The sequence below is a fragment of the Parus major genome, chromosome 5 (genome assembly GCF_001522545.3).
Source record: "Parus major isolate Abel chromosome 5, Parus_major1.1, whole genome shotgun sequence".
Lineage (NCBI taxonomy): Eukaryota > Metazoa > Chordata > Aves > Passeriformes > Paridae > Parus > Parus major.
In genome coordinates this window covers 51775650-51796204 of record NC_031774.1, presented here as the reverse complement: position 1 = coordinate 51796204, position 20555 = coordinate 51775650, and the positions used below count along the sequence as shown (strand labels likewise).

General features: G+C 37.1%; 1 protein-coding gene across 13 annotated transcripts in view; it reads left to right on the top strand.

Annotated features, from left to right (window-relative positions):
- Window positions 1-20555, top strand: part of CDC42BPB (CDC42 binding protein kinase beta) — a 90832-nt gene that overhangs the window by 40080 nt on the left and 30197 nt on the right. For all 13 annotated transcript variants that reach the window (XR_004498054.1, XM_015630910.3, XM_015630922.2 and 10 more), the window contains exons 3-13: window positions 709-792; window positions 4321-4416; window positions 8826-8974; window positions 10905-10998; window positions 12336-12536; window positions 13405-13653; window positions 14615-14694; window positions 15655-15821; window positions 15911-16030; window positions 17859-17992; window positions 19691-19933. Coding sequence is in view for 12 of the 13 variants with exons in the window: in XM_015630910.3 (XP_015486396.1) it covers window positions 709-792; window positions 4321-4416; window positions 8826-8974; window positions 10905-10998; window positions 12336-12536; window positions 13405-13653; window positions 14615-14694; window positions 15655-15821; window positions 15911-16030; window positions 17859-17992; window positions 19691-19933 (1617 nt within the window). In the remaining variant the exon portion in view is untranslated. The remainder of the gene's footprint in view (window positions 1-708; window positions 793-4320; window positions 4417-8825; window positions 8975-10904; window positions 10999-12335; window positions 12537-13404; window positions 13654-14614; window positions 14695-15654; window positions 15822-15910; window positions 16031-17858; window positions 17993-19690; window positions 19934-20555) is intronic.

Below are 20555 nucleotides of genomic sequence, written 5' to 3'. Positions count from 1 at the left end.
TCCTAAGCCTTGAAGTTTTTGTATTCTTTTTTTTTTTCTTTCACTTACAGCTGTGTGCAGAGCTACTGTTCATAATAGATCAGTGTAAGCAAGTCTAATACACAGGATACGTAGTAAAATGCTGTAAGCAAAATGGTGAATAAATAAATGAATATTTTTTTTCTTTTAAAATATCTGTAAACGGTACACAAAAGTATGCTAATTTGCAAATACCTTTCAAGTTCCTGAGACCTGAAATGTGAGAACAAATTAGTCAAATGTAGTGTACTTCTATTGACAGCAGCCTTTCTTGTTTTCTCAGGCTGCCCTTTTAAATGTTGCCGCACTGGCTGCAGGCATGACTACAAGCCTCACTTGTTTTTGGGAAACAATGCAGCTTTACTACACATCTTCATATGAAAAGCTTCATGCTCCTCCTGTATCATCCCCTATGTACTTCATCATGAGCTCTTGACCACACATGGTGCATCAAGCACAGAGTAGTAATGTTGGAGGAATACAGAAGGAGCAAAGACTCAGACTGCAGTTTATCAGTGTGTCAGTTGATCACTGATGACTCCTTAGTAACTTTTATTTTATGGAATTGTGAACATTAAGCTGTTTGAAAACTGTATTTCTCTGACCATGCTTTTGTGTGATATTGATCTCTTCAAATACTGTATTTTTCTGACCATGCTTCTGTTAAATAAAGGTATCTTATTATTTCAGGTTGCAGTTGTTAAAATGAAGTGTACAGAGCGCATTTATGCAATGAAAATTCTAAATAAATGGGAAATGCTTAAAAGGGCAGAGGTAAGTAATACAGTTTTTTAACACAGAGAATTTTTAAAATGGCATTAGGAAGATTACATTGAAGCTCTTCCAGATTAGGAAGAATTATTTCATGAGTATAGGAGCTTCGTTCTTTTCTCTTTTTTTTTTTCCCCTTAAGCTGTTTTAATGCAATCAAGTCTGACAGTCCCTTCCAGGCATCTGTTGTTCTCAACATTACTGTGTATTCATTTACCAGACAGTCTGCCCTAGTTCTTACCCTGAATTTATTGGCCAGATTTTTGTTTACAGTAAAGGCAAGTTAAAGACTACATGAAAGCTGAGATTGGTGCTACTATGGCATTCACAGCTGTATACAAAAATGTTATGTGAAAGGTCTTTCTTCTCTTCCATTCAGAAAGCATGCATTAAGGAGCTTTGCATCCTACAGTTTGTAACAGGATTCATATAGCTAGTAAAATTATAACTAAATATTTTGGAATTGGATTCAGATTGTAAAACAAAACGTGTTAAGAAGGTAAATCTGTTTAAGAAGGGTTTTTTTGGCAAAAGGAGGTGTACACTGTCACAACAAATTGTGTGAATGTAAAGGCAAATAGGTACTTCACATATTAGGAAAAGAATACTGAGAATACACAGTGGGAAGCAGGTTTCTAGGATAGGTATTTCTAGGATACTTACTCCTCCATGGTAGAGGAAAACCTTGTGGCACATATATAATATTATGTAAATTAGCAGATAAATGGGCAATAGAATTTAAGAGAAAAGACATGTAGTACATCAGGACTTGCAGCAGTTCTGTTCAGGGGTGAGCAATAGCAGTTTTGCTGAGGTGTGAGCTCGCTGACCCTTCCCTGTCCCATTCTTCTGTCCCCTTCCTGACCACCCTCCCCCTAGCCTGCCCTTCCTAGTCCCTCCCTTCCTTTCAGTGAGTCAGTGCCAGGCCTTTTCCTGTGACAAAATCTCCTCCCTCTTGTTAAGCCCCTCTTCACCGCTGCCTTTGCCTGATTTAGTCACAGTCTGTCCATCCATCCATCCATGCACTTCTCTAGAGGCGGCAGCAGCCGCTCCCTCCCAGCTCTCCTTTGAGCTGTCAGGAGATTTCACACCCTGGGCTGTGCTGCATCAGCGATTCTGCATTAAGCCTTTCCCTGTAGGAGGGAAATTTGGTGCCCTTTATACACAGATTTCAGCTGTGTTAATTCAGTGGTCAGTACAGAATTATTTTAAACACAGATGTTTGCAGGGGTCTCCCAAACTCTAATGGAAATAGCACTATGCTGCCTTACTTCAGTCATTTTTAAAGTAATTTCATTAAGTGGCTTCAGGAGATGCAGCTTTTGCATGTAGAGAAGACAGCTGTTTACAAACTGCATTCTAACCATTCAACTGACTTGTCTTGCCCTCCCAAGCAGGCATGAAAGATGTATAATGAGCAATAGTTTTTCCAGTGCAAACTTAGGAGAAGTAACTGTCAGAAAAGGTTTTCTTTCTGCTGATTTTCTCCATCTACAGAGGACAATAAAGGAGCTGTCTTCTCTGCAGGACTGCTTTGTCTTTTCCTGATCAGTTTGCTCGCTTGATTTGCCTTTTCTGGATAAGCAGGACATTAAAACCTGCATATCAAGTTTATGCAACATCTGGGTGTTAAAAATTTCCCAGATGTGGTATAACCTGTTAGATTTTTACATAAAGACTGCAAGAATACAGTAGCCTTTTAAACTGAGAGTTCCATTGAAAAAGCAGACTTGAAGTATTTTATTAATCCACCGCATCTAGTATTATATAAAATTATTATTATTACTACTACTACTACTACTGGTTTAAGAAGCATATTGTTACACTGGTTTGTGTTTGTTGTGCATGACATTGAACATAGCAAAATACTGCTTATTCATGTACTAGCTGTAAGAAAGTAACCCCATATGGTTGGAAGAGGACAGGTTAGTGAATATCACCTGACATCCATAAACGGGTTGGAAGCAAAAATAGGCATGCCATTTATGTTGATAAGGACCATTTGTAGTCGTTGTTCTCACAGCAAAATACATAGTCATTAGTGTATTACTGTTGACAGTTCCAAATAAGTCCTGACTGGCTGATTAGGTAGCCTGTCATGCTTTTTGCATGTCACGTCTCAAGGCCTTTTAAGCTAGTGTAAGCAGAGAAGGAGAATTTTATGCTCTGAATTCATGATGCAGTGTTCAACAGCATTACTGGGTTTTCAGTGTTCATAACATTCCCCTGCTATTTGAGGTTGCACAGTGAACTGGATCAAGGGACTGATGTCTTCGAAAATAAACAAACTAGTTTTCTGTGTTGGCAGCCTCCTCACATCATGGTGCCAGGAGAGCTGAGAAGTGCTGTGCTCTGGTGCTGTGGGAAGGGGATAGGATTACTTGGCGCTGCTGTAGCTGCCAGTCCTTTTTGCAGAGCGCTACTTTGGCCTTGCATTCATAAACCGTTAAACCACTCAGTTGGCATTTAATTACAATTTAGTTCTCTTTGCACCAGTGATTACTAATTTACAATGTGACCACAGCATGGTCTTCAGTAAAAATGTAGATTGAATTTTGCTTCCTTTGAGGGGAAAATAGTTGGAGATTAATTTCTAAGGTGCAGTCAGTATATGATAAGGCTTGGGCTTCCCAGGCACATTTCCATAGTACATTTTCTAAGACATCTGAAAAAGTGGCAATGACAAAAAAAAAAATCAGTTCTTTTCTAGGACCCAAACACTTCAATCTGTAGCTATCAAATATCCTGATAATGCCTCTCTGGATTGAGAAGAGTCCCAAGATCTGTTTCATAATAGTTCTGATCCAATAAAAACATTAATATATTTTTATTGGGGAGTACTCGCTTGAAGTTTATGAAAGGTGGTTTTATGCAAAGATGCTGGGAAAACCTGTTACACAGAGCTTGCTTCTCTGAAGTGCTGCAGTGTGCCATTTGAAGTAAACATTATTGAAAATGAAAATGTGTTATACTGGACAAAGATAAGACAGTAATAGTAAAATATGGTTATTTCCGATACTGTGTTAGCAGTGTCTGGAATTGGGACTGTAATGTAATAAAAGTAGACATGAAATGGTTTTCATAAAGGTCTTTATTAGAAGAATCAGACTTACTTTCCTAGAGCCATTATCTTTCTGCTACAGATGGTGACAAGTTATTATTTTCTGACTTTTAAAAATATTTGGTAAAACAAAGGTTTATCTTTGTCTCGAACTGGTTTGTGGGCTTTTTGGTGTTGGGGGGTGTTGTGTGTTGGTGCAGAGGTTTTGGATTTGGGCAGGGGAGAGGGGGTTGGTGGGTTTTTTCATTTGGTTTGGTTTTTTAAAGTTGCAGTCAGGATTAGAGTGACTGAATGCCTGACTGAAACCTGCAGAGATTCCCTGGCATGTCACTTGTGTAGACTGAATTCCAGTGAATAGAGACCTCTGTTCAGTAATTTGAAATAATCCCATAAAACATCCATATATATTCATCCTGTGAAAACTGCTTGTTGATGTTGACAATGGCTTTTCTCCCCCTCTCTTCCTTTAGACAGCTTGCTTCCGAGAGGAGAGAAATGTCTTGGTGAATGGAGACTGTCAGTGGATTACTACATTGCACTATGCCTTTCAAGATGAGAACTATTTGGTATGTTTGATTAATCAGGAAATAAAACTCTGGCTTGTGAAATAACTTTATTTTTGGAATATTTTAAAAACGTTAGTGCATTAAATCAATCCACCTCATGCCTCACAGCAGTGTTTAAACATTCTCGTTTTCTCCTTGAAGCCAAACTTCAAAGGGACTGACTGTAACTCCAGGGGAGTGAAAAAGTTGGGTAGGACTGTAGTACATAGAGATTCAGTTAAGCATCCTAAATTAACTAATCTCCCCTTGCATAAAAAAATGCCATGTTCAAATTTAGTATTTTGGATAAGGTTGCTATTAAGTAATCTGAGATGTGTTAAGTCTCTGAAAGTAAGAAATATATTATTTTAAACTTTCACAGTGTCTTTTAAAGCAAGATTTTGTTTTAAACTGGCAAAAGTAATTTAAAAGTTTGGTATTTTAAAATCATTAGGGTAAAAAAAAAGCCTATTTCTTACAAGTATTTCTATAAAGTGTGTTTTTAAATTAGCAGATTGGTCATCTCAGTAATTTGAGAGACTTTAGCAAACATTTATAAAGAAAATCTGTACTCTTGTGACATTTCTTTGTGAGTGGTTACTAGAACTGTGACATACAAGCTCTGTTTGCTTTAGTTACAGAATACAGCAGAGTACTGGTTAAGAGTAAAGTCAGTAAAGCCCCAGTACTCTGCAATATACAGAACCATACAGCTTCCCTGTGGCTCCTTCAGGCTGGTTTGAAAACCTGCTGTTTCTGTAACATCTGACATAACTGTAGTGTCAAAGTTTTCACTTCTTAACACTTCACTAGCATGGTAGCAGGTCAAGGATATAAATAAGAGAAAATGTATTGATAAAAGACTGCCAAAGAGTTCAGGAACTAAGTAAGAGTTAGCAAATACTCCAACACTTCCACAGATGCTGAGACAAAACACATTACTTTGTCACGTTTGGAGTATTTCTAGAATAACAAGCAGACAGTAGGAAAATAAGTAGTCACATCTTAGGCCCTCATTTACAGGCTATTTCCATTGAATCGTTTGTGATAGGTCCAGATTTTCATCTCTCACAGTTTAGCTATCTCTGGCACTGCCTCATGATTTCAAATCAGTTTGTAGTTTCAAATTCTCACAGAACCATCCTTCAGACTTGCATAAAAAGCATCCAGTTTTGTATTTCCAAGTAGCTTGTAAGAATGGAGCTACCTAAGGAAAAAGAGTTAGCTGTGTGAGATAACAAGCAATAAGCAAAGACAGCATAGAGGGGGGATCTTTTCCCAAAGTTCTCAAAGGTGTTTATATATTAAAGTTTCACCTGACAGCAGAACGTAGACATCTAACTTAAGATCCAGTATCTAAGAAGGCAGCAGTTCTGCTTGACAGCCAAAGTCAGCAGATGCCCAATTTGCCTGAGGTCTGCTTCTGCATGTGCATTGGAAGGTGCTGAGATGCTGCCTTCCAATTTGGTCTGTTACTCAGAAACCATCTCCTGTAAATGTAAATGTCTGGTGCTCGCAGATGGAGTGGATCCACAGCTCAGTCACCATTGTAAATGATGCATGACGAAAAGGTGAAACACATCAAGAAATCAATTAATCTAAAAACCTGGACAGAAGGTTCTCTTTCTAATCTAAAAACCTGGACAGAAGGACTAAAAGATCTCTTTTCAATTCTCTTTGGAGCTTTAAGTTTATAGCTATGTTTCCTCATCCTGGAGAGTGCTGCCTTGTTACAAAGCCTGGGCAAATTTGCTTTACTTTTTAGCTGTGCTGTTAATCCTTGGTCCTTGTAGAATGGAATACTCAGCTGAAAACTGTCCTGGGGTGACGTCCCTGCCACAAAAAAGAACAAAACAAGAACAGACTGCAGAGCTTGGTTTTACAACCTGGTCCTCTGCAAGGGAAATCTCTAGGTTCCAGTATTTCCTCCCAGTGATGTTTGCACATCATATCTAGTGATTCTTAAATGCAAAATCACATAAGCTAACCCTGAGCAGATGGAGAGCCTTGTGTCTTCCCCTTGTGCTCTGCCTCCTCTGGCTGAATGATAAAGGGTTCAGAATGAGACAGAGAAAAAGTAAGATACTAACGTAGAAAAGTAGTATCTGCCTTTGGAGAGTCTAAAAGTACTTAGAGTTTTATTCTCTCCCTTTAGTATTAACAGAGCATTTTATAATGCAGAACCTAAACAAGAACTACAAAATTTTATGAAATGTTTATGTTCTGGAGTTAATTTTCTGATTCTGCTCTTGTAGTTTAAAAACCTTTCAAGTAAATGCACCATGCATTACTGTTTTCTAAACAGCCAGATCTTAAAGGGAAACGTGGAAATGCTGCATAACTTTTTTCTGGTTCTTAAAATGCTTTCGTAAGAGATAGCCTGTGTCCAGATGGGTTGAATTAACCTTTGGTGATTTAGCTGAAGCAGATATGATGGAAGTGAAACATAGTCCATGAATATTAAAAGTGAAACATAGTCCATGAATATTGAAAACTTGTATGGAACTTGAAGTTCTCCATCTCTTCCAGATTCATATCTCTTAATTTTCTTTCCCAGTCTCATTCATAAAAAAGGACATATGTGTATTTGACTGCTATCAGCCTCTCAAAGGCTTCTGGGTACTCATGAGAGTATTTTTTCCTTTGATTTCTAACTACTCTCACCGTTTGATGTAGTCACTTCCCTGGAAGAAATGCACTACTGCTAGATTTCAGCATCAGAATAGCTTTTATTTTAACCCATAAGAAGAGAGAAGCACCTCCTGGAAAGCAGATCATTTTGAATTGAAAGATTAATAAAGTTCTGCTTCCTCATAGAGGAGATCTCACCATCTTTCTGTGATCCAAGTGCCTTCCTTCATGGGTCACCTGAGTTTGTGTTGCGTTATAAATGCTTAGGGAGCTGACAGAATTGCATTACCTTGTCTCTGACAGGGAAGACATTTCGCTTCCCACAGAAGGTTCTATATAAAGTCTCTTTTCCTTGAATTTGAGAGAAAATACTTCAAGATAATAGCCCTTTTAGAACATCAGTGGTTTCTGTCCGTAGCATTTTGTTTTCAAACATAAGTGTTGCAAGTGTACAGTGTTCAGTATATGTTCAAAGTTCCTTGGAGCAATATTCACAGATTGATTTATGTGATCATTTGATGATCACAACATAAGTGATGCAATTTGCCTATCAGATTAAGCAGTACTTTGAATAAAATAGAAAAAAATACCAAAACTTGTGGCTTTTGGAGTCACTCTTTCAATCCAAAAGATAGTGAGGAAATGGCTAATATTGCACTTGATGTTCTTGGCATTTCTCTCTTCTTTAATTTGCTTCCATCATGGAAGATGAATCTGTGGCAGGGATGATGGGCTCTAGTGTGCTTTACTTTGGGGGGAAACATAAGATGATGGCTTTGGACACTTAATTCCAAGATAAGCAAAGTTAATCCTAAAACCATATATCAAATCATCTTGGGAAACATGGAACAAAATGGCTCAAGATTGGTAGTACTAGATGAAGTCATTATACTTGAAGTGATGGTCTGGATTTAGGTGGATATTGCTAGGAAATATCTGAAACATAATCCTTGTTTTGTATAAGGAACAAATAGCATGCCTGGGTCCTTTTCTTTCATGTCACTCTATCAGTATTGGTCCTTTCCATGGATAGGATGGTGCCTGATTGGCCTAGGAAGGAGGCTGTTTACTTTTTCACTGAAATATATTTCAAAGAACATTAATCTTGGACTTTAAAATTTCCCACTTTAGTGCCTCTGGCTTGACAGTGCTTTTTGGCTTGTCATGGGCATCCATGTATAGTATAGTAATGTCGTGTACAGTGACATCAAACTCTTGCCAGCTGTGTTATGTATCCATAATGTGGAATGTGCCGAGATGAGTATCTGAAGACGTTGATGTGATAAGTGCCAGGACCAACGACTAATATTGAAATGGTACCAAAACTACAAGTAGTGATGAAATGTGTATTTTAGACTAAGCCACATCAAGTATTGATTTTAACTATACTTTTTTTTTTTTCCCCTCTTTCATCATGCTTTGGAAATTTTCAGTTTAAGAGTCAATAACATACATTAGTTTTGGTGATATCAGGTCATTTTCTCTGTGATACTAGTTAATACAGAAATAAACCTATCCTGATTTACTTCTTTGTTGTTGCTATATTTTATTTGGGGTTTTTAGTTGTAGGAACTAAATGCTGATGTGCCATTCTTACTGTGATTATTAAAGGAATATGATTCCTTTTTATACTAAGTAAATAAAAGTAAAACAGAAGACCACCAATTTTGACTACTTTCCACAGGCAAGGAAAAAAATAGTGAAAGGGTTTTTTCAGGGGTTAACTGATGAACTTATTTATTTTTTTCTTCTTGCCAGCTGTCTCTCAGTACTTGATTGCTTTATTTCTCCATTTTCAGTATCTAGTGATGGACTACTATGTTGGTGGTGACTTGCTGACACTTCTCAGTAAGTTTGAAGACAAGCTTCCTGAAGATATGGCTAGGTTCTACATTGGTGAAATGGTGCTTGCTATACATTCCATACATGAGCTGCATTATGTGCACAGGTAAAATGGCTTCTCATTTGGCAAAAAATACATGTACAGTTATATGAAGTTAATCCCAAATTTACTGCTGTGTATACAAATGCATACAGTAGCCAAAGGCAAACTAATATAGATACGTGCTTACTTTATGCTGTATAATAGCTGTATAAGATACTTTATTTTAAATACCAAGTTTTAATGGATTGATATCAGATGCAGTGACATTTATCTGAATAACCTTTTAAAATCTGTTCTATTTTTAATCAGGGCTCTTGACTTATTCTCAATTCACTTACTAAATATTTATCTGCCTTTGTCCAAGCAACCTAGATGTTTGAAGCGGTTTGAAATGGTTTGAACTTTCTACAGATGTTTAGACATTCTGCAAAATTTATGCACAGTAAGCCCATGATAACATCAGTGCATCTACTTACCTGAGGTCATTCTCGAACAGCTTTTGTAATCAGTGGGGATGTGCTAGTTGTTTTTGCACACAAGATGTGTATTCTGAATCAGTGGCTACCATCAAGTAAACTAAGGTTGTGGTTGGTAGTAGCTGTACAGTTAAAGTTTAAAAACCATAGGGATTCTCAACTATAATGCTTTGAACTATTCTGATTGCTTTTTGATTGCTGTTTTAAAAATTGAAAAGATATTTAAACCCTCTAAAACTCCTGTGAGTAAATATGGACGATACTCGAGGATTTAAAAATGTTACAGCCTCAGAGAAGTTCACTAGAGGCACCATTGCACCAATTTCCAAGGAAGGTGGCCTGACTTACTGAGCAGCTACATCTCTTCATGGGGCTGAACAAAGGTCTGTTGTGGCAATAGGAGTCAAAACATGTGCTTTGAACAGGTCATGTGCCAATGCCCAAGAAATTACTGCTTGGCAACAGGAATGGATTAGGAGGAAGCATGATTGCTCTGGAGATGGTTTCAGAGACCCTTTGAGGGCTTATACGACCTGTTAGCTGTAGATAGGAGACAGTGGAGCACAGAAAGGAGGCATTATGCCTTTCTGAACAGCAGTTCTGGTCCCTGAGGCAAGTGAGAGCTGCATGCCAAGCAGAGATTGGCTCATGCTGCAAGTGCCACTGTGAGCAGTGTTCTTTAAAAAACGAACAAATTAGTGTATAGTTGTATATTAGTTTTCATAGTCCCCTGCAACTACTGAACTTGACTTGTGCTTGTGAAATGTTGACAATATCTGGAACTGAAATATATGGAATAAGTTTAATAATGCAGAATTACTAATGAATATGTTGAGGAAGCATAGTGACATAGTCTAATTTTCTCAGCACATATTTTTGTGTATTATCACAAGTAAATATGCATTTAAATTTATGTAGACAGGCATAGATTAGCATTTATTATTTTGTATTAAAACAGCTAATGAGCAGCAGTATTAGTGACATTTCAGTAATTAATTTCAGAGCATTAGCCCTTGGTTAAATAAGGTTAATTCAAGTTTGTGTTGGAAAAATGTATCAGGTTGGCCGGATTTTTATATATATGTAAATACCCTTTACCCTTTGTTAAATCTGTCACTGTTTTTCTCACAAATGTCAAGTGTGAAGCTGGAATTCAGCACCTTAAAAATCAGCCATTGTCAGCTTCCACATCTCTGTAGCAACATATATTAAAGCACCTTATCTTTGTTTACTCCTAGTAATTCTAGTCTCCTTCTCAAAGATTAAACTGGAGGTGTTGTAGTTTTTAAGCTTTTCAACACATGTAGTGGCATTTGGAACTTAAAATGTGAAAAGAAACGCAGGTTTTATGGTGCGGCAAAACCTCTGGGTTTAAGGTTGGTCAAGAGGAGAGAGCCATAAATAGTACCATAAAAGGAGTTTACATCAGTGGTAAAATTCTATGTTATTTTGATTGCAAATCTTTACAAGCAGAGCTAATACTGTATGTTTAAATCTTTGCACTTCTATTATGACAGGGATATAAAGCCTGATAATGTTCTTTTGGACATGAACGGCCACATACGACTGGCAGACTTTGGGTCCTGTCTGAAAATGAGTGAAGATGGCACAGTATGTATGAAGCAAAATTTATTTGGGTCACTGATATCTAAATGAGTTGCTGATATTTAAGAGATTAGACCTCATCAGTGTGCATCAGGGATGTGATGATTATGAACTTTCTGACATCCTAAAAATTGAGCATACAGTATAACTTAACATACTTAAATGCATTTTTGAAATCTTCATCTCTGTGTTTTCCAGACTGCTGACCTTTTAAGTTATTTTTTGTTATATTTTTCTGCTTTTCATTTTTTCTTCTAATGACCATTTGAGTCCAAGGGGGAAGGGTGAGTGACCTGCTACACCAGTTAGGCACACACAGATGTGGAGTCACCATCCCTGTAGGTGTCGAAACAATGTGTAGATGTGACACTTGGGGACATGATTTAGGTGGACTTGTCAGTGCTCAGTTAACAGCTGGACAGTATGATCTTAGAGGTCTTTTCCAACCTAAATGATTGTCCTGATTCTATAATTAATAAACGGTTTGTTTTATATGCTTTTGACAAATGGAACAGCAACATGATGGTAATTGGCCATCTTATGCAGCAGATTGGATTTACCTCTCAAAGCTGAATTGCTTGTGACAGATTTTGTTTGTTTTGCCTCGTTTAGGGCACTTCCAGGGGTGCCAGTCCTGCCAAAGTATGACATGCAGCATCCTTCACTGGTTTTGGCACAAACTCACATCTTGTTGATGTTCTCTATTCATAAAATGCCTGTCAGAGCTTTACCATAAAAAATGCAAAATGAGGGAGCCATTAGAATTTAGAACATATTCCTAGAGATTAGTTTGCCTTGATGGTCAGGGCTTCCCTACTACTTTTGCACAGAGTAAATTCTCTACATTATTCCTGTAGTACATCCAGTTGCACATAAGGCAATACACATTTGACTGATTTCTGACACAATAAAACTTAACCAATTTGTTCTGTATCTTCAAATCAAACTGTAAAATTCAGGGTTAGGACCTGATCAACCTACTTACTCATTTTTCATTTCAACTTCTGGGCAGCAAATTGCAGTTTGAAAGTATAAACAGACACAAAGGCAAAATATATTTTGCTTTTGCTTTCTGCTTTCACAATATCTGTGATTATTTTGGGTTTCTACTGTGTTCAGAGTAAAACATATCAACTGACTTTATGTAGCAGTAGAATGGAACTTAATCTTTGAAGTCTTTGTTGCTTTTTTAATATTTTCTTTGTTGTGTTGCTGTGAATTTATTGATCTCTTCCTTCTCCAGAATCATGTCGTGGTGTTAATCAGAAATACTATTGTTTGAGTGACACAATTGCTGAGAGAAACTGGAAAGTTAGGAGCATTATGTTTGCCTTATTTTTAAGGTACAGTCATCAGTAGCAGTGGGTACTCCTGACTACATCTCTCCTGAGATATTGCAAGCGATGGAAGATGGAATGGGGAAATATGGGCCTGAGTGTGACTGGTGGTCACTGGGTGTCTGCATGTATGAAATGCTGTATGGTGAAACACCCTTCTATGCAGAGTCACTGGTGGAAACCTACGGGAAGATTATGAATCATGAAGTAAGAGCTGTATTAAATCTCCTGTGTTCTGAGTTCATGTTTACAGAGAAACTTACCACATAAAGATATTGATGTAGTTGTTTGCTTTTTCACAGTGTATTAGATTGATGTTGTGTAGGTTTTGATTCAGGTTTTAGGAATGCTTGCTTCTGTGAACTGCAGAAATTTAATTCTTTGATAAATTGAAATTTTTCTCTAAATGCCGATTTTCTTGTTGGAAAATCTAAGCAATCATCACAAAATCAAAATTACTCCAATTTTTTCAGTCGAGAATTATTTCAGTTGTTAGTGGTAATTACAGTTTTTAGATCTTATGTTTGCCTATGATAATAGAAATACATTCTAAATGTAGATTATATTTTGACAAGAAAAAGAGGTATTTAACCTATATTTTGGAAAAATACATTCTTAAATGTGACAACATAAAGAATTGACTAACATCATGGGATTTTAAGAATTGAAATTAATTTTATCATGAGGAGTACATCTCCAGGAGATTAGTGGACCCCTGGCTAAGAATACCAGCTTGTCTTTACTGTATGATCTTTAATATATTGTAGTACATAAAAATTCTGGTATATCTTAAAAAGAATGGTGCATTTCCTAATAGAATTACTGTAATCACAGGTCAAACATATCTGTTTTAAAGAAATTGAAAAATTATTTCTTGTACTTGAAATCCAATTTAAGACAAAAAGTCTGTCATTGAATGTACTGAATAGTGCTGTGTCATTGCTCACTGTAACTAGAACAATATTTGATTATTCATTTCCAGTTTTATTGGTGTAATTTATGGCTTTTTTGAAACTGCAGTTGAAAGTTCTGGAATTAATTCCCTCTCTAAAAATTTATCTGTTTTGTTTTTTAGGAACGATTTCAGTTTCCATCCCATGTTACAGATGTATCTGAAGAAGCAAAAGATCTTATTCAGCGACTTATCTGCAGCAGGGAGCGTAGGCTGGGACAGAATGGAATAGAGGATTTTAAGTCTCATGCATTTTTTGAAGGACTTAATTGGGATAACATCCGAAACCTAGAAGCACCTTACATTCCAGAAGTTAGCAGCCCTTCTGACACCTCAAACTTTGATGTAGATGATGATGTACTAAGAAATCCAGTGAGTCTTTGTTTTTAAATATTACTAATGGAAGTATGGATCTTTGCTGCACTGTAAGGTAGTAGTGAGAACTTACTTCAAAATAAATAAATAGATGAAAAATATGTCCCTCCAAATGTGAAAAATTCAAGTTTTTCATCTCTTTGCATTTTTTCTTATCAGAAATCATGAGCTGCTTTTTTAAGTGGTGGCACTTCCCAGACTGCATTACTCTTATATGGTCAAAGTTAAAACATATTTAGGTAGGGAAAAAAGCCCCTCAGTTACCCTTTTAGTTCACCTTTACAAGAAGCTAGTAGATGGATTTATGCCTTTTCAAAGGTGAAAAAAAAAATCCGCCTTTAGAAATACACATATATTCTTTGTGAGTCTTGCAAACAATGCTGTCCAAGTGAGAGGACTCATCCTGCTACTTCTCTGCTGACTTAAGAAGTGGGAGGTTGGTTCTTGGAGTAGGGAACATTGGTGTTCAACTCCTCCACTCCTGTTGTCTTGTAGCTTGCAAATGTGTCAGGAGGAGTAGAGAGCTTTTGTGGTAATTTGTTCATTGGCTTGTATTCCAAGAAATTAGGAGCTTTTGGCACATTTTTTGATTACATGTCTGACAGTAACTAGAACACTAACACTAACAGCATGAATTTTGGTGCCAGGTCACTTTTAATTAGGAACTTGAAATTTTGGGTTTCCTTTTACTGGCTGCATTGTGCTTTGAACTTGTTGAAATGCTGCCCTTTCAAGTGCCAGTTCAAGAGGCTCCGAAATTCAACTCATTCTATTAGGCGACCTAATCTGAAATAAAGCTTGTCCAGGGGCAGTGGAGCATAACTGCCAATTGTCAGTTGGTGTATTAAGAAAAATCTTTCCATTAGCTGTCTCTCTTTTAGCTGTTGAGGCTCAGTGAAATGCCTTTCACTCTGTATGTGTTCTCTCTTGGGTTTTCATGCACGTTGTTTTCATGCAGGAAGTGGTGCCACCAAGTTCTCATACAGGCTTTTCTGGATTGCATTTACCATTTGTTGGGTTTACATACACAACTGACAGGTAAGCAAAGGATATGTTTTATAAAGGAAACTTGTTTCCCAAATGCAGCTAATTCCTGGGAATTCTCATTTTTATAGACAGTTTGCTTTCCATAGGTATACCTGTTGCCAAACCCTTATTCCTTGTTGCCGATTTTTTTCCAAATGTCTGAACATATTTTGATCCTGTTTGCCAAGATTAGGTGCTGTTGTATTTAATATTTTTTCTATTTGAAATGAAAGAAAGTTAAGGGACTAGATGTGTCAGTTGCAGTTTCTGCATTGAGAGGCTGAGTGCAAGTCTTGTCCATACTGGACATCTGCCAGGAGTTTTCAGGATTTTCTCATCGCTCCACTGTCCTGCTGTTAGACCAAGTTAACACAGAGGGCTCTGAGCATGGACAAAGTGGCTCACTTTGCATATCTTTAAAATGGCCTCCATCTGACTTCAGAGAGCTCTCAAACATTTGCTTTTGTCTGATGTAAGAGTATTCTGGCCAGTTTATTGTTCCATTAATTCTCTTTGCTAGGGTTTGTTGCCCCATGAACCTAAAACACGCATGTCATCCTTCTCACAGTGAGATCACGTGCCTTGATTTAAATCCATCTTTGCCATGCTTTAAACTAAACTTCTGGGGTTGTCCCTCAGCCATCTCAGTGCAGGTACACATACCTGCTTCCATTTCTGGCAGGTACCTTTAAGCTTGGGCATGGGAGAGTTAACATTTTCAATCATATAGGCAGTTTGTGAAGGTATATCTGCATCACTGAAGTCCTGCATGCAGGTATCCTAATTCTACAGCAGCATGCACAGTAGCTAGGGAATAATAACTTTACCCTGAGAATTGTCTCTACAGTAACAATTACTGCACTAATTGTACTGTAAATTTAAGGTGCATATTTGGTGGAATCCCAGCATGTCCCAGCTATAGACTGCTGTGAGTATTTATTAAAATGTCCTAACTTAGGTATTTCTTTTCAGTTCTTTATCTGATAGAGGCACTTTAAAGAGTGTGCTGCAGTCTGACACTGTAACCAAAGATATGGATGTACAGCGAGATTTAAAGAACACTTCACAAATAGAAGGCTATGAAAAGAAAATACGGAAATTAGAACAAGAAAATACGGATTTGAACAGAAAACTGCAAGGTTAGTGGTTTATATTTGTTTAGACTCTTAGTTCTGCTCACTGGAATATATTTTATTGAAAATCTTTTCCTTTCTTTATGGATTTTAAGAATCTACACAGACAGTGCAGAGCCTCCAAGGTCCAGTGTGCGTTACGGCAAATACAAGCCGTGATAAGGAGATTAAAAAACTAAATGAAGAAATTGAACGGTTGAAGAACAAATTAACAGGTAAGCCTCCAGCATGGTAATTATAGTAATGCAATTTACTTTGCAATAAGTAGAATTAATGTTCTTGAGGTATTTAAAAAACAAAGGTTTTTTTTAAAGCCTTGTTCAATATTAAGAGGCATTTAAGTTTTTTCCAGATGAGTGCTTAACTAGTTCTTCCACTTGCTTGGCTTGATAGCATGTACTAGCATGGGAAGTCCAGAGTGTGATGAATTGTGAAGATGGATTTAGTTAAATATTTTGTGTGATATTCATTTCCCTAAAAATCTCAGGAGATTCTGTTCTTACTCCTCCATTTGGGGAGGAGTATTGTGTTGGAGAGGTTTTACTTGGAGGAAGGTGTGAGAGGCGGAAGTCTGGTTGCTCTTTAGTTACATAAAGGAGTAGATGGGGGGATGTGTAGTAGTAGTTCACATTTAAATATTTCTGAGCTTCTGCTCCCTTTGTGTTTCTGTGTTTGGTGATGCATTAATTAGGAAGCACTGAGTGCTGCAGAAAAACAAATACTGGCATCTGTCCCAAGGGAAGACTGACTCACCCATATCACTGAAAATCTGTTGCTTGACAATGCTATTAGTTTATCCATGCAAACCTCCTGTTAGCACCTAATTTTTAAGTGGGAATCAATGATAAACAAAGTGGTAGTTTTGAATTCTAATTACTTGGCTGAGAGTTTTATAGAGGCCTATATAGTGTGAGTTCAGATGCTGAGTTGCTGATGCCAATTTTTTTAGAATATTTTTTCCCCATTTCATTTGACAATATACCCTTTTTGTAGGTGTATGCACTGCAAAAATCAGCTCCACTCTCCAACATAGATTATCATTCCAAAAAAGCTATTCTTGTGTATTCTGAAATTAGGTTTGAATCGCAGTAGTTAGGTTAAGATTCTACTTTTGCATTCAGGTTTTTCTAGAAATAAAGATTTATTCTTTCAGGTTTATCTAGTTCTTCAACCAGTGATGTCCTGTTAAATATAAATTTTAGAAGTATGTTCTGATTTAAAAAGAAGTAGCATTAGTTTATATAGGGTGGGAGGACATTTGTTCTGAACTGAGGAAGGGGATAAAACTTCAAGCATTACAGCATTGCTTGGGATCATGAACATTTTCCTGTTCTGCCACAGATATCAGTGGAACTTGAGTGAGACTATTATTCCCTATGAAATTTCTTATTTATTTGTTTAATAAAAGGAGTAATTAAAACCAAATAGAGAATGGCAGTTCATTTTCTTAGAATTAGTAAGACTGAGCAGGAGTATATAAAGGTGGCTATGCTGGGTTTTTTGCACTTAAAACCAATGATTTTAAATCAAATTTCTTTAGTTGTTCTTGAAAGTAAAGCGAGAACAAGCTGCCAAGACTATGGGCAGTCAGGTCTCCAGGTTACCTTGTGCAAGATGGTATTTCTTTCCCAAACTATTCATTAGTTCTTATCTAGAAAATAAATAGTCCTTGCATGTCTTGCTGGATATACTAATGACTGTTGCCCTTTTGTTGAATAATGAAAACTATTTAGGAAACACATTACTAGAACTGGAATTGTCACATTTCAAGTTTATTTTAGTATTTTCAAGGGTTAGAAGTTGTGTTCCTCAAAAACAAAGCCCTGTGCTAAGTTTTTTTCACTTAGAGATCACCATCTTTGGGACTGAAAAAAAAAATATTTTGAACCAGGTGTCCCAAAGTTACTTTAAACAGTCTAAAATTGTGGGAATAGGAAAGAAGTTGATTTTCCAAGTACAGTGATGCCAATTTGCATGTGTAATGTGGCTTGTTTTACTGGTGTTAATTTGGGATCAGTTACCTTTCATATGTATTAATTTCAGATATAAGTAAACTGGAAGCTCAGCTTGCGGATGCGGTGGCTTTTCGACAAGAACATGAAGACTCCATACACAAGCTGAAAGGACTAGAAAAGCAGTGCAGAGTACTGAGGCAAGAAAAGGAGGACCTTCATAAGGTATTGATCCAAAGATAGATAATTATAAAAATGGTAATGTGAAGTATTTCTGGAGCAGTTATGTTGTGATTGCAATTTTAGTGTTTTAAATTCTGCATTTCAAAACTATGCAGAGATGTTAGGGAACCTGTTCAGCAGTACAATAGCTTTCCAAAGTATCACACTCTCTTTTTTGGAAGTTGATGGGCTTCTTATTTCAAATGTGTTCTGCTAGATGAAGCAAACACCTAAAGAATGGTTTTAATTAAGCTGTTTAATTATTCTTAATTGTTTCAGTAGAAGTCTGAGGGCAGTCAAGAGAGACCTCACAGCTTTGGGATGACTTAAGGAATCAGGAACACAAGTATTGTTCTCCTTCATTCTTCCAGTTTCAGGGTATGATGAGGGAGGAAACAGACCCAGCAGATTACCTGGCTGGTATCCCTGGCAGAATTATGGGGTTTTTGACCATGGGTCAGTTTACATGACACCGGCCCTGCTGGTGACATTTGGGGTACACATGTTGATTTAGGCGAAAAGGATGTTTGCACGGAAGTTAGCAGGGCTCTTGGAAAGGACCCATTTACTCTTTTTTATACCAAAAGGTAAATTATCCCTCAAGGCTAATGTTGACTTTCATGTAATCATTGAGTTTATTTGCTGCTGTGTACATTATCCCTTTGTTTGCTTCCTAAAATTACCAGTATTTCAGTTTTAAGTCAGCAACATATTTTGTAGTAAAGTAAATAGGGATTTGCATGTACTACCTACCACTTTCAATAATTGTAAAAATGATACCTGTATTGGAATAACTAGTTTTGCAGAAGTCTACCAGCCATATTGGTCCTGAGCATTCATATAGATCCCAAAGTAATCCATGGACCAGAATTTCTGGGCTGTTTGTACACTAGAATTGAATAGTCTCTCTTCTGTCGGTTAACCGCCAGTAGATATTATTTGCCAGAGTGTACAAGTAGCAGAGAAGGTGGATCTGCTGCTTCTGGTCTGAACAAATGGTTTTTGAGAAGTTAATCTTCCTGCAATGCCCCTACTAATGGCAGACATTTTTAGAATTCCGTTGTATAGTATACGTTTATTTTGTTGTGTCGTTCTGCTCTTGTTCTTGTTGTCTCCTCCCACTCTCAAATGATTTTATGTCAAACATTCTATTTATATTTTAATCCTGTTAATTTTTGTTAACTACTTTCTGTAAAGGAAATATTTTTTTATACTTCCAATTAAAGTATTAAGAGGTTCACAGTTTGTTTTAAGAAATCTTCCTCAGTTTTCTGAAAAATACCATGTTTGCTGCAGTACAGTCAGTACTTGTATTGATGTATAGTACAATATTTGATGTCTCTCCTGAATCTGCTATCTGCTAAAGCATTCCTTTAAACAAGGTTACAAATGTGCGGTACATGGTGGTAATCTAAAATCAAGTTGTTTAGAAGTGAGGTGGCTTTGTGTAGTGACATTTATAAGAAAGACTTGTGGGATACCAAAGGTAGCTTTGGAACTGCCACACTAGAAGCAGAGTAATGACTGTTTTTGTCTGTCACTGCAGCTGCTTAGTTAAACAATTGTGTAAATTAAGAATTAGAAATCTTTAGTAGTTATGTGAGGTGGTCAAAACAAGCTTATGTAGTTCCTTTCGTTTTGGAAAAAAAATATATGGAGTTCAAATAACTCTTTTTTTGTTATGTATTTTTTTTAAACCAGCAACTTGTAGAAGCCTCAGAGAGATTAAAGATGCAGTCCAAAGAGCTGAGGGATGCCCACCAACAAAGGAAGCTGGCTGTGCAGGAGTTCTCTGAGCTCAGTGAGAGGATGGGAGACCTGCGCTCCCAAAAGCAGAAGCTGTCCCGGCAGCTCCGTGACAAAGAGGAGGAGTTGGAAGTGAGCATGCAGAAAATTGATGCTCTGCGACAGGATGTCCGTAAATCAGAGAAGATAAGAAAAGAGGTATCTTGATAAAATCTCTAGGACTCATGTGTTTCAGCTGCTGCTTGCCCAGTACCTCATATGTGATTGTATTGAAAAACTGGGATAGTCGTCGGGGGATATTCATGGGGCTTTTTATTTGCAGTCAGACTGGTTTGAATCTTGAGGAAAATATTCTTGCTCGTATGCCCAGTTTATTAGTTCTGGTGTTTTGATTCTTGAAGAGTCTTGACTCACAGTCAGCTTGAAACCTATAAAGCTCATTGAGTGTCTTCATGTGCTCTGAGGTTGGAGTATTCTGACCTCATTGTTTTTTTAACTGAATGTTTCTCTTCAGCTGAAGGGAGGAATAGTGATACAAAACTAAATATGTGGTTTTCCTTCCTCTGTAGTTAAGTCATAGTATCTGTAATATCTTTAAGCAAAGTAATTTCCAATTAGTATTCTAGGCAATTTATAGTTCCACATGAGATGAAGTGGATAGCCAGAAGAGGGCATAAGGAAAAACTACTGTGGTTAATCTGGAGTGTTTTAATCACTGAAAAATCATCCTGTTTTCGGTGTGCTCTGGGTGAAGCATAGAAGAGAAATTCAAGAGTTCTGTAAGCATTGCTAGAAAACTTCTGGCAAATTGAAGGGTAGT